General features: G+C 43.7%; 1 protein-coding gene across 1 annotated transcript in view; it reads right to left on the bottom strand.

The window, feature by feature from the left end:
• Positions 1–14,869, bottom strand: part of EYS (eyes shut homolog (Drosophila)) — a 1,343,277-nt gene that overhangs the window by 58,120 nt on the left and 1,270,288 nt on the right. The window contains 3 exon segments of the mRNA XM_021084496.1: positions 1,834–1,978; positions 2,794–2,960; positions 10,520–10,702. Of these exon segments, the coding sequence (XP_020940155.1) occupies positions 1,834–1,978; positions 2,794–2,960; positions 10,520–10,702 (495 nt within the window).

The raw sequence follows: 14,869 nt of genomic DNA on the forward strand, positions 1-14,869 counted from the left end.
CTCGGATCTGGTGTTGCTGTGGCTGTGGCACAGGCCAGTGGCTACAGCTCTGATTCGATCCCTAGTCTGGGAAGCTCTATATGCTGCAGGTGCGGCCCTTAAAAAACAAAACAAAACAAAGCAAACAAACCAAAAAACCCTCAAAAACTACTAGGGTAAAAGATGTGGGTGCTTTGAAGTGTGCTCTAGTGTCATGGATATTCTGCACCATTACGTCTTTTCCACCAAGCATGAATGGGGCACCTGTCTCTTCACAGGCACCACAATGCAAGAGGTTACCTTGCTTCATTCTTGAAGGAATAAATAATAAAATGCCCTTTTGCTATTTTTCGTTGGGGTTGAAAATCCCAACGAAAAATAGAAAAATGATTTGTCACCTGTAATTTTTCCCGTTTAGTTGCTTATTATGTACTGTTTTTCTCTATTTACCTTCTTTTCTTTACCCCTTTAAACATTTATTTGCTTCATACAATGAGCACATTAGCTGCTTGTCATAATATGGTAAATACTTTCTCCAGGTTAATATTAGCTATTTAATTTTGCCGACGGTGGGTTTTTTATTTTTATTTAAAGATGTTTATAATGTTTACACTGTCCCTTTTTTTTTTTTTTCTCTCTCAGGGATTTGCCTTTACATGTACCTTAAAAAGGTCTTTTTCAGACATAATGTATAATCTTACTTTATGTAGCATGTCATTTGTAGAATATATTGTATAATTTCATTCCTATTAATACAGCAGATTAAACATAATCTGCTTACTATAGTACCATGCACCAGGTTCTCAGTGTCTCTATTTTGCAAATGATAAAACAGTATGAAAAAGATTTTTGGAGCTATGTTATTGGAAAGACTATCGAAGTTCTAAATAAGCGGTAACTTTTTTTTTTTTTTTTGGATAGTAAGAAAATTTTTAAATCTTTGCAGTAATCTTGCTAGTCTTCCCTTATGGATTCTGGTTTGAAAAATCCCATGCAATTGTGAAAGGGGGAGGAGTTTTCTGGTAGCTCAGTGGGTTAAGGATCTGGCATTGTGACTGCTGAGGGATGGGTTAGATCCCTGGACCAGGAACTGTTGCAAGTCATGGGTGTGGCAGAGAAAGAGAGAGAACAGGAAAAGTGGAACTAGCAAGAGACTGACTGTGGTGACATTGTAGGGCATTGTTAGGTTGGAATGACAGCTTTACCCTGCTGTTAATGGATTGGAATCTATTTCATGTCCACTCTATTCATGAAATGTTTAATAATCCCTGTATCAATGAACACTAGCTGCCGTGACCCTAGAACAATTGGTAGGTGAGATAATACATTTACCCATATTCACACGAGTCAAAAGTCATTTCTAGCAAACTATTACATTCAGAATGGATAAGCAATGAGGTCCTACTGTACAGCACAGGGATCTATATCCAGTCTCTTGGGATAGACTATGATGGAAGATAATACAAGAAAGGGAATGTATATATATGTATGACTGAGTCACTTTGTTGTTCAGCAGAAATTGGCACAACACTGTAAATCAGCTATACATTAATTTAAAAACAAGTAAAAGATATCTTCCATGAAACAAAGTCATTTCTAATTCTACATCGGAATTACGTAGGTCCATCAGAAAAAGAAACAGATCTTAGAACACTGATGAAAGCTCTCCAAAAAAATGCACACAGGTCTACTCACAATTGTGTGTGATATCAGGAGATTCGGGGACCTACTGAATCCTACCTGTGAACTTCACCCTGCTGGCTTCGGAACTAGAAGTTTACTCTTTAAAAGTTTTTTCTTTTCTCACATTTTGAGACAAGTAGGTATAGAGTGTGAAATCCGTCCATGCCTTACCTTGAAAGCTACTTTTGAAGTTGGCTTCACTTGGTAAGAGATCTGGAATGTATTCACTGTAGCCACCTACGTAAAATTGACTGAAGGCATTGAGACCAACCAGTTCTCCTGGGGAGATGATGGATTTATTTTTATGGTCATCTACCTTCAAAAGGAAAAAAAGAAATACAAAACCTATTAAAAAAGAAATTGATTCCCTAGAGTGAACTGTTAAGATACTCTTTTGTTATTTTGCCATTAACTTGGCCTGAAAACTCACAAAGGCTTAGAATTTTGAAGAAATAAAAGACACCTCACCACTCAATTCTCTGCTTATCTGCTGGTGTCTGCTACCACAAAATCTTAATAGGGTGGTCATGGTTTTGCATCTCAGTCAAAATCACAATTCTTCCAAGATTAGGAGATGGCATCCTGCTGGGCCTCCTCCATCCTGCCTTGCCTCCCTCTCCCATCCATTCTCAAGTGACCAACAATTATTTATCAGAACACGGCCACTGACCAGGGTACCCAACCCCCTTCTTAAATTTCTCACCGCTCTCCATTGCTCTCTGGATAACAAGCTAACCATCTTAGATAAGCCCTTTGATGATGCAGACCTCGTCTACCTCCAACCACATCTTTTGCTCTCCCTGGCCTGAAAGGCAAACAGAACCTCTGCATTCCCCAAGCCCACACTAGCCGCTCTTCTTTTTCCGAAACTGCTATTTCCTTGAAGGTATGCCCAAGCGTTGCCTTTCTTCGGAAACATTCCCCGAATCCTCTCACAGTCATTTATGTTAGTCATCCTCTGTTTTATCCCCACACCCCTTAACTGCAATCACCCGCCGGTCTTCTATTTTGCGCGCTAGTCTGTGACCCTCCAGGCGGTGGAAGGGAGGCCCATTCGCCCCGCACCTCCATGCACATCCTATAACCCGGCAGCACCCAGTCCGCGGGCAAGATGAAGAAACAACTCTTTACCTTCAGCCAGCCCACTTGGAAAGACCTCCCCAGATGGATTGTGTGGATCCCAAGGCTCAGATCGAGGGGATCGCTCCTCAGACTCGCTGTGCCAGATCCCAGGTTGTAACTGTAAACCACGCGGCCGCCGCGCAGACCCACCGCCAGGAAGTCATCGCCATTCCGCCCTGGAAGGAGAGGTTGCAGGGGCTCACTGTCAGGAAACCCAGGAGTCCCCTCTGACTCTGAATGAGTCATAACAGACACTTAGCTTCACCAGGGCACTCAGATGTGTGTGCAACTGCATATTATTATTCAAACCTGCAGATACTATCTGAGCATGAGGGTTTGGGACCATCCAGGGGGATGCTCACTAACTGCAAAGTGGGGATTTAAATGTCCTTTTGGTCTCAGTGAAATATAGTGTACATCTGTTGTGCTTCTCTAAATTAGTGATGAGTTTTTAGTATAACCGAGATTTTTGTACTCATTCTTTCAAAAAGTGTAATGAGTGTTTATACATGACAACCACTGTTGATATAAAAAGGAAAAGCCACAGTCCTGGTTAAGAGAGAGGCAGCCAAGCAATTAGAGTAAAACATGGTAACTGTGTCCAGCAAGCTGCAGTGAGATTAATTCTTGAACTGACAGGGGTGGAGTAGGTACAGGTAGTTGTAGAAATCCCAATAAGGAAGCATAGAGAGGGAAACCTAGGGAACTTTGGGAGACCACTGTAAGTTAATATTTGCTCAAGAAAGCAATCAGAACAAGGCAGGCTTGCTAGACTAGTGGAGGCGTGAGAGATGCCTCAGGTCATCGAGTGAGGTCTACATTCAGGTTCAGACCAAGGGCTGCTGCTGATATGAATACTGGATACCAAGGAGGAGCTACTACACCAAAAAAGAAAAAGAGGTGGTCTTTCCAACTGGACTCCCTTTGGATGATAAAACTGTTGCCCACGGGATCCTCGGGGCAGAGCCTCCTTGCCTGCCTGCTTGCAACTCACAAGCGTCCAATCTTAATAAATCTATTTCTTGCCTATCACTTTGTCTCTTGCTGAATTCATCATGCGTGGAGGCAAAATGAACTTGAACCTCAGTAAGTCCAGAGACTGGCTTAGTGATTCTAATTTTAAATTGTGGGTTCAAGTCCTAATTTGGATTCTGGTTAGGTTCAGGCCATTGTGCTGTCAGTTTCAGAACTCCTGGAAGTATTAGAGACTTAAAAGAAAGATGAGCTTTTGAGCTGAAGCTTAGAGGATAGAAGCATTTTTGAGCTGTGAAAGTGAAGTGTGGGTGGCTCAGGAAGATAAGGCGGCCTTTTGTGGGGAGGTACGAAAATGGAAGACATAGTGACATGGCACAGAGTGTACCTGTGTGCTGACACTGCGGAACATGGGGTGGAAGGAAGGAAACGCATTGTGCAGGTGCTGGATTTGCGTCTGTGCATGTTATACAAAGAATGGCGGGGAATCGCTTAAGGGGAAGCTTGTTGATTAGGCAGGACATGCTTGGACTTGTAGATTAGAACCATGCCATGTAGCAAAGTGGAGGATGGAGTGGAAGAGGACAGGACTGGGCCTGGAGCCTGGAAAAGAGGTTATTGCTCATGGCACAGCCTGTGATAGATAAGCTGGGAGCGACGAGGGGAAGAAAGAAGGAGAAAAGATGGAAAATGATTTGGAGGGTAAAATGCACAGGTCTTGTGTTTGATAGAATGTAAGGGACAAAATGGAGAAATAATGGCAAGGACCTTGTCTGTCTCATTCACACCTGTATCTCCAGCACCTGGAAGAATGCCTCAGGTGAGGGTCTCAGTACACAGTGGGCAGAATGAGTAGAAGGGAGAAAGCAGGATGTCTCCTGAGTTCTAGAGAAGCGGAGTGTTTATTCCAGTCGCAAATGGAAGGGATGAGGGATGGGAAGATAAGATATTCATCTGTGGCCCGCTGTGGAACAAACTGGTGGTTTTTAGAAGAGCCAAATGGGAGTTCCCTGGTGGATCAGCAGGTTAAGGATCTGAGGCTGTCCCTGCTGTGGTTTGGGTCGCTGCTGTGGTGGGGATTCCATCCCTGCCCTGGGAACTTCCGCATGCCATGGATGCAGCCAGGAAAAAAAAAAAGCAAATGTTTGTCAGAGTAATTTTTTTTTTTTTTTTTTTTGGTCTTTTCTAGGGCTGCTCCTACGGCATATGGAAGTTCCCAGGCCAGGGGTCTAATCAGAGCTGTAGCCGCCGGCCTACGCCAGAGCCACAGCAATGCAGGATCCAAGCCTAGTCTGCAACCTACACCACAGCTCACGGCAACGCCGGATCCTTAACCCACTGAGCAAGGCCAGGGATTGAACCTGCAATCTCATGGTTCCTAGTTGGATTCGTTAACCACTGCGCCACGACGGGAACTCCAGTCAGAGTAATTTGTCCAAAGAATTTAATGTGCATAAAACCTGGGAAAATCAGTGTCTAAGTCTGGGTGCTCTCAAGGGAAAACATCATCAGTGCTGGGGAGTGAAGGTCCCTGGACTTTTCATGTCTGAAATTAGAGGATGGCCTACACTTCAAGTTATCACGTGACCTCTGTGGCTTTGTGCATCCATTAACCTGACAAAGGCAGCATATGAAGTGGTGATTTTAGTAACAACCCATATGCAGGTCAGAGATTGAGGCTGCTAAATATGGAGATTCCCACTGTTAGAAACACTGATTTGGATCTTGGTTTCTTTTTTTTTTTTGTCTTTTTTTGCCATTTCTTGGGCTGCTCCCGTGGCATATGGAGGTTCCCAGGCTAGGGGTCTAATTGGAGTTGTAGCCGCCAGCCTATACCAGAGCCACAGCAACTCGGGATCCAAGCCGCGTCTGCAACTTACACCACAGCTCACAGCAACGCCGGATCCTTAACCCATTGAGCAAGGCTAAGGATCGAACCTGCAACCTCATGGTTCCTAGTCAGATTCATTAACCACTGCTCCACGATGGGAACTCCCAGGAATATGTATTTCTTAACCAAAACATTTACGCTACAGAAGTTGACAAATCTTCCCGGCTGACCCAGGAGCAGTGACTACGCATCTGTCCACCCCCATATATGGCCTAATTTAGCTGGTCCCTAGAGATTTTGGGTGGTTGCCCTCATATATTAGTTATAAGAAGCACCTAAAGTGGGAGTTCCTGCTGTGGTGCAGTGGGTTAAAGATCCAGGGTTGCTGCAGCTACGGTTCAGTTTCTGTCCCTGCGCCGGGAACTTGCATATACTCTGAGTATGGCCAAAAGAGAAAAAAAGCAACTAAGGTATATATTTATTCAAGAGAGTCTGGAAATTAATATTTTATAAGCACCATTGTGTGATTTTGATATAGGTGTGAGGAGGCCCTACCTGGCCCTATCTTATTCACTTTTTTTTTTTTTTTTTTTTTTTTTTTTGCTTTTTAGAGCTGAACCCCCTCACACAACACCTCACACGCACAGCTCATGGCAACACTGGATCCTTGACCCGCTGAGTGAGGCAGGGATCTAACTGGGGTCATGGATCCAGCCTGGTTAGTTACTTGTGCGTCACCACCACAACGCCCTTCTTCACCTTGGGCCTACTTGCATTTCTTAGCTGGTGTTTTTGCTCCCTCTGGTGGTAAAGTATGGAATTGCATGTCTCAGATTTCTAATTTTCACTTATTGGCAGACAGAGCTGCACAATGCCCCTACAGATTATCTGGCTTTTATTTAGCCATTCTGTAAACCTACAAGATGCAAGTATGGCTTTAGCATTCATCTTTCTACACACAAAGCACAGAAGTGAGAGGACCAGGAAGTGTCACAATGTAAAATTCCTCCTGTTAGAAATATGGCCAAAACAAAGATTTTACTATTTTTTTTGGGGGGGGGTGTATTTTTGTATTTTTAGGGCCCCACCCATTGCATATGGAGGTTCCCAGGCTATGGGTTCAATTGGACCTGTAGCCACCGGCCTATGCCGGAGGTACAGCAACATGGGATCCTAGCCTCGTCTGCGACCTACACCATAGCTCACAGCAGCTCGTGATCCTTAACCCACTGAGCGAGGCCAGGGATCGAACCCTCATCCTCATAGATGCTAGTCGGGTTTGCTAACTGCTGAGCCATGATGGGAACTGCTGGTTTGAAGGATTTTTATGTAATCTGTAGTAGAAGAGGACTGGACAGGCTTTTGGTGGCAGCATTTCATGGGCCATATTATTTATCCTTTGCTCTGATTCTTCCTCTGGGAATCTTTTAGGACTCAGACAGATTCAAGGTTTGCAGTGCTTATTTGAATTTTTCATCTGCCAGGTTTTGTGTGTGTGTGTGTGTGTGTGTGTGTGTGTGTGTGGCTGATGAGAAGGATACAATTGTATGCAGAATAAAGAGTTAGGGGCAGGAATTCCTTCTCCCCCCCCTTTCTTTCCTTCCTGCCTCTGAGAGTCATTCAGCAGATACTTATTACAGCCTTCGTGGTGATAGTGAAAGCTGGAATGAGGAGAAAAATATAGCCCACCAAGGCCTGTGATGAAGGATCCAGGCCCTAAGTCTAGGGCAGCTGTCACCACTCAGAGGAAGGAGAGGAACCCAAATGCTGGGAGGTGGGTAGCGTTGGGGAAATCCTGATGGAGGAGATGGCATCTGCACTGCAAACTCCTGGAATGGCCACTCTAAGAAACTTTGTGGAACGCAGCTGCTGACTTGTACAACATCCAATTGTCGATTCTTTTTTTTTTTTTTTTGGCTACACCCTTAATATGTGCAAGTTCCTGAGTCAGGGATCAAACCCCTGCCACAGCATCCACCCAAGCTGCTGCCATGACAATGTCAGATCCTTAACCTGCTGTGCCACCAGAGAACTCCCAATCATTGATTCTTCTTTGGGGTTTTATTCATCCATCCAAGGCCTATTATGTGTCAGGCAGTGCGCTAAGTGTGGGTGTCTAAAGTTTAAGAGGGATGGCTTGGCCTCTGTCTACCTGGATGGAGCTCCCAGTCCAGTGGTGGAGGCAGGCAGGAAACAACCATCTACAAAATAGGTAAGAGGAGTTCCCGTTGTGGCTTAGTGGTAATAAATCCAACTAGTATCCATGAGGATTCTGGTTCGATCCCTGGCCCTGCTCAGTGGGTTAAGGATCCGGCATTGCTATGAGCTATGGTGTAGGTTGCAGATGTGGCTCGGATCTGGCATTGCTGTGGCTGTGGTGTGGACCAGCAGCTGCTCTGATATGACCCCCAGCCTGGGAACCTCCACATGCTGCAGACACGGCCCTAAAAAGCAAAAAAAAAAAAAAAAAAAAAAAAAAAAAGTAAGAGAATTGTAAATTTGGATAAGGGCTTTGAAGGAAAGAAACAAGAGAATATGTTGAGTGAGGTAGCTTTTGTGAAGGTGGCTGGAGAAGGCTTCCTGGTGACACCACTGTTTGAGTCCAGTGCTCAATGTGACCGAGTCCATGTATTAACCATGTTGGTCCCCAAAGCTCTGCCAGGGAATTACCATCATTACACCCATTTGAATGGTGAGAAGGCTGAGTCATAGAGACACTAAGCAACTTGATGTATAGTGTGTAAGTGGGGAGACCAGATCCTAACCTACGTCAGGGCCAGAGCTGCTTTCTTTACCAAAAGCCATCTCCCATCAGGGCCGGGGAAGCTAAAAACACTGGTGGGAATGTAAATTGGTACAACCGCTATGGAAAACCATATGGAGGTTCCTCAGAAAACTAAATATAGAACTGCCATATGATCCATCAATTCCACTCCTGGGCATGTATCTGGAGAAAACCACAGTTCAAAAAGATACATGCAGCAATGTTCACAATAGCCAAGACAGGGAAACAATCTAAATGTCTTGTCAATAATGAATAATGAATATTACTCAGTCATAAAAATGAAATAATGCCGAAATAATTTGCAGCAACATGGATGGAACTAGGGGGTCTCATGTTAAGTGAAGTAAGTCGGAAAGAGAAAAATACCATAAGATACCACTTATACATGGATCTAGAATATGGCATAAATGAACCTATTTACAAAACAGAAACAGACTCTCAGACACAGAGAACAGACTTGTGGTTGCCAAGGGCGAGGATGGATGGGAAGTTTGGGGTTAGTAGATGCAAATTATTACATTTAGAATGGATAAGCAATGAGATCCTTCTGCAGAGCACAGGGAACTCTACCCAGTCTCTTGGGATAGAATATGATGGAAGATAGTATGAGGAAAAGAATGTGTGTGTGTGTGTGTATATATATATATATATATATATATATATATGAATGACTGGGTCACTTTGCTGTACAGCAGAAATTGGCACAACACTGTAAATCAGCTGTACTTAAAAAAAAAAAAAAAAAAGGCTGGGGAAGAATATGTCCTGCGGCTCCAAGGCAGGATCCTGCTCATAGAGGAGGCGGCTTCCTGCTCCCAGAGGTGGGGGAGGCTGCACACCACCCTTCCCTTGGGGTGTGGGCTCCTTTCAGACCCGTGTTAGTATAGAAACAGGCATAGAGTGAGTTGAAAAGAACAGCATAAGTTAGTTCCACTAGCACAACAGAACCGCTGATGGTTGAGATTTGAAAGGTTGCTTTCTGTTGTAATGTGTTGATTTCATAAGAATCAACATCACAGAATCAGATGAGGATTCTGAGCTTGGAAAAGCCAATTGCTTAGCTAGTTAGTCACTGGCTTGGGAATAAAACATACATGCTGTTCCTTGATCCCCCCATGTACAGGCCTAGTTTCTACCTAACAGACAGTTTTTTTTTTTTTTTTTTTTTTTTTTTTTTTCTGGCTGTGCCTGCAGTATTTGGAAACTTACCAGCCAGGAATGGAAACTTTGCCATAGCAGTGACACTGCTGTATCCTTAACACTCTGAGCCACAAGAGAACACTTAGCATGACACTTTTTTTTTAGGGTTGCACTGGGGCATATGGATAGGCTAGGAGTTGAATCGGAGCTGCAGCTGTGCAATAGCCATAGCCACATGGGATCTGAGCTGCGTGTGCAACCTACACCACAGCTCATGGCAACGCTGGATCCTTAATCCACTGAGTGAGGCCAGGGATTGAACCTGCATCTTCATGGATACTAGTCAGGTGTGTAACCCACTGAGCCACAACAGGAAATCCCAGGAGAAAACTTTTAATGATATTACAACTTTTAACTTAGAAGTTGCTTTCCCACCAGGCCGGGCGTTTTCTTAATTTCTTACTCCTTTAATCTGGAATGGCTTTCTTTGAAGGCAATAATTCCCACTTCATGACACACCATAAAATGTGTTCCTTCTGAGAATTTTCTTTCTCTCCTTCTTTTGGAAATGGAAAGAAAAAGAGGAAGGGGCAACTCAATAACCTCACTTCTCTGTCTTCAAGTTCACCTGCAGGAATGACATTTCCCCGATTATAAGAGGTGGCCTGGTGATGGAACATGATGGAGGATAATGTGAGAAAAAGAATATGTATAAGTATATGTATGAAAGGGTCACTTTGCTGTACCGTAGAAATTGACAGAACACCATATATCAACTATAATGGAAAAAATAAAAATCTTTTAAAAAAAGGGGTGGCCTGGTGTGAACAAGGCTTCAGGAGGCCAAGGACTGCTGCACACTTTAGATCAGGTACCTGCTCAAGCAGCAGACAGGAGGAGGCTGAACCAGGCAAACAGCTGCTTTCCCCATGGCCAGAGCCCCTGAGGAGTCTCTCCAGTGTTGTTACGGAAGCCAGGTAAGTCCTGCAGGGTTCAAGAACTCTTACCATGACCCTTCTGTCCGGTGAAAAAGAGCAAGTTGTCTTGCACTGCCGAGTGATCATCTGCCAGCTGAAACTTCACGTGGAACTCATAATCAAAGTTGATGTCTGGGATTCTTGAATAAGCCAGGAACGAGGTGTATCCAAAAGCATCTGTCCCACTGAGCCTGGGCTGAGTGATGCGAACAGCTGCGGAAAAGCCCGAAGCAAACAGTTAAAATCAACCCGCGAGTAGACTTGTAGGAGGAGGGTTGTGCTTGGCTGATGCCTCTTGGCTGATGTGGTCTGTTTACTCTCACATTCAACATACTTCTCCGCCCTTCAGCACCAAGCAACTAAGTGATTCAACAGGGAATTCAAAGCCAGGGCAAGGAAGTGTTGTGTTTTGAGATCCTGGGTAGAATCCTTTCACTCACATACCCTTTCTAGAGAATGAAGAATTGACTTAAAAATCAAAACCCTGGGGCTCCCGTCATGGCACAGCAGAAATGAATCTGACTAGGAACCATGAGGTTGCGGGTTCCATCCCTGGCCTCGCTCAGTGGGTTAAGAATCCTGCATTGCTGTGAGCTGTGGTGTAGGTTGCAGATGTGGCTCAGATCTGGCGTTGCTGTGGCAGTGCGTAGGCGCACCCAGTGCTGTGGATGCGGCCTTAAAGAGACAAAAAAGACAAAAAAAAAAAAAAAGTAAAACCCTGTATTTTGCAGATTAATTTAATTTTATTTTCTTGGCTGCAGGTGCAGAAAAAAAAAAAAAATACATGTGGAAGTTCCCGCTCAGGGATTGAACAAACCTGCACCATAGCAGTGACAACGCCAGATCCTTAACCCACTGAGCCACCAGAGAATAAGATCACAGGCAGTCTAGGTGTTTGTCACCATAATTTAACGTCCAGACACTGGCTATGATGCCAAGAGGGACTGACAACTTGGAGGCGATTCCTGCATCTTCTAAGAGCCAAAGCCATTGGTCAGGGGTAAGAAGGGCCAGAAAAGTTAAGGAATTGGATTCTCCTCCATCATGATATCGTGAATGACTAGAGCTTTTCTTGAAGTAAAAGTCGTTGTCACAGAGAAATGTTCTTCCTCACTTTATCGAGACAGGTGTCAATAAGCCTGAAGTGGAGGGGGATTTAGCAGAAACAGGAAATGGTGACAAACAGAAGTGCCAGGACCAGGGTGGACACGACAGGCTTTAATCAAGGGGTGCTCTTAGCCAGTTAGCTTGTCTTTTCAGCCTGATTGTAATCTTGTACCCACATTTTTTCTTTCATCGCTCTGTTTCTTCCATAAACAGCCCCAGCCAGCTTCCATGTCCACAAGCCAAGAGGATCACAGGAAGTAGGAAGGGGGATTTTGATCCTCAGCCTTGTCTGTGTGACTGGTGCCCCTGGATTAAAGGATGTTCCTAGAATCTATTTTCATTGGTTGAAGACAGCTCGAAAGAGGGAAGAAGAACTTGTCTTGATTACCTTCTATTGCTCCCTTCTTCTCAAGAGATGTCGGCTCTCTTAGAAGTTGTACAACTAGAATTTTTATAAGCCTTAAGAAATATCCTTGGAGTCTCCTGGTGGCCTAGTGGTTAAGGATCCAGTGTTATCACTGCTGTTTTGAGGGTTTAATTCCTGGTCTGGGAATTTCTGCATGCCACCGGTGTGGCCAAAAAAAAAAGAAAAGAAAAAGAAATAGCCTCACTCTGGTACCTAATGCTTAAAACGAGGACTTGTTATGTCTGTTATGTCTCATTATAATTGTTTATAAAGCAAATAATTATGCCATCCTGGGAAAAATACATCTATTTATCAGAGGCTTTTACTTCTGTTCAAGTTAGAATTTGTGTGGAATCAGCTAAATGCTTCATTTTGATACTTTATTAAAATCTTATCAGTTTACTCCTTGGAATATGTGGCCTAGGATAAGCATAGTTTTTCTCAAAACTCAACAGAATCCAAAGTAGGATTTTGAGACATATTGCCTCCTTTTTTTTTTTTCTTTTTAGGGCCGCATCCACAGGAAATCCAATATCACCACTTACATACATTTTTCTTTTTTTTATCTAATGAAGTAATTCGTGTCTTGTGTTTCAGAGATAATAAGACTTCCCGTCAGGGATTTTAGCAGTGCTGTAGGAGGAGGGTTGAGGGAGATGAAATTAACTGGAATTGAAACCTACTAAAAACACTGACAATGTTTGAATATTGGTGTTAAAAACAGTGAAAATTAGAATTCAATTACATTTAGTACTAAACTACTGGAATGTCTTTTCCCATTTCCAGTAAAGGTGGAGAAATAACCATTACTATTTTAAATGCTCCTACATTTTTTTTCTTTTACAAATATCCTGTAGTTATCCTCCTGTATCTGAGTTACTGAAGTTTTATGCACGGAAGTGAGCAAGAAGCAGGATTGGAATGTGGGTAGAAGTTGTGCTCAGAAGGCTGAACCATCTTCCCTGCCACGGAGTGTGAGACACAGTCTGTGAGCAGAGTGATTGACGGAGGCCCGCCAGTGCCTGACTTCCTGTGAAGAATGAGAAAGGCACGTGGCTGCAGGAAATACCTGAGCCAACCAGGCATCTCCGGTGGGCGAAGCTCACACCCCAGCCCTGCTATCCTGCTACGTGTTCCCAGTCTCTAAGGCAGCTCACGAGTGCCTCTTCTTTTCTCCTCTAAGAGCATCTCTCTTGCAGTTAAGGATCTTGCTGCTTCTTTCACTGAAAAAAAAAAAAATAAGCTCTGAGAACAGAGAGGCACCCATCCTTTCCTCATGGAATCTCTCCACCCCTGCTCTCATCTGACCCATGTGATCTGCCTTCTCTCTGCGGACCAGCCGATTCTGCTCTGGTGTTGGACTCGCCCCTCCCTGAGGCCACGACATCCTCCAGCAATGCCTTTCTATTTCCCTGGAGACACTAAATTCTTCTTTTCTATAGAATTCACCCCCTTCAGCATCAGACAGCCTTGACTATCTCCCTCTGAGCACACTGCTCTCCTCACCCCCACGCTCTCTCCAGATGACCTGTTTCTCCGCTGATCCATATGTTTAGACTTTTCCAAATAGTGTCAGTATGATTCTTTGAAATTTTACCACCTATGCACACATGATTTCATTCCAGCCAGGTTATCTTTTCTATCTTTCTTTTTTTGTTTATTTTTTGGCCTCACCTGAGCATGTGGGAATTCCCAGGCCAGGGATCAAACCGACAGCAGCAATCTGGGTCACTACAGTGACAACTGGAGATTCTAACCCGCTGTGCCACAAGAGAGCTCCTCCATCTTTCCGTTGAAATGTCACCACCTTTCCTAATCCAAAGTCAATTCTGTTTTTATCTTATTTAGTGTCTCAGGAACAGTTGAGGAGTTCTCATTGTGGCTCAGAGGTAAGGAACCTGACCAGTATCCATGAGGGCTCAGGTTCAATCCCTGGCCTTGCTCAGTAGGTTAAGGATCCAGCATTGCCATGAGCTGTTGTGTAGGTCGAAGATGCGGCTTGGATTCCATGTTGCTGTGGCTGTGGTATAGGCTGGCAGCTGTAGCTCTGATTAGACTCTTAGCCTAGGAACTATGGGTATGGCCCTAAAGACCAAAAAAAAAAAAAAAAAAAAAAAAAGGAAAGAATTCACCCTGTCGGTTATTTCTTTTCTCATGAAATGCCTTCTTCACCTGGTGAAGTATGTGTCCACACTGGGTTTTCTCTTTGTCCTATTTATCTCTTTGTATCTTACTATGCCAGCACCATAATGATCATGATGATAGTGGTTTAATTTGTGTTCTTATTTCCGGCAAGGAAAGTTACCCTGGCATTTCTTCTTTTTAAATATTTTTACTGCTTATTAATGGGTGGCTATTATATACGCTGTTCTATATCAAAATCAAAAACTTGGGAATTTTATTGGAATTCCTTTTTTTTTTTTTTTTTTTTTTAATGGCTGCACTTGCAGCATATGGCATTTCCTGGGCCAGGAATTGAATCTGAGTTGCAGCTGCGACCTGCTGTGGGAACGCTGGATCCCTTAACCCGCTATGCTGGGCTGGGGACCAACCCTGCACCTCCACTGTAACCTGAGCTGCTGCAGTCAGATTCTTAAACTTCTGTGCCACAGGGGAACTCCTGGATTTATATATTATTTATTACTCAATGAATTTTATTACATTTATAGTTGTACAACAATTATCACAATCCAATTTTATAGCATTTTCAACCCAAACCCCCAGCCCATCCCCCACCCCCCAACTGTCTCCTTTGGAAACCATAAGTTTTTCAAAGTCTGTGAGTAAGTATCTGTTATGCAAAGAAGTTCATTGTGTCCTTTTTTTAGATTCCACATGTAAGTGATAGCATATGATGTTGGTGTCTC

Source organism: Sus scrofa, chromosome 1 (genome assembly GCF_000003025.6).
Source record: "Sus scrofa isolate TJ Tabasco breed Duroc chromosome 1, Sscrofa11.1, whole genome shotgun sequence".
Lineage (NCBI taxonomy): Eukaryota > Metazoa > Chordata > Mammalia > Artiodactyla > Suidae > Sus > Sus scrofa.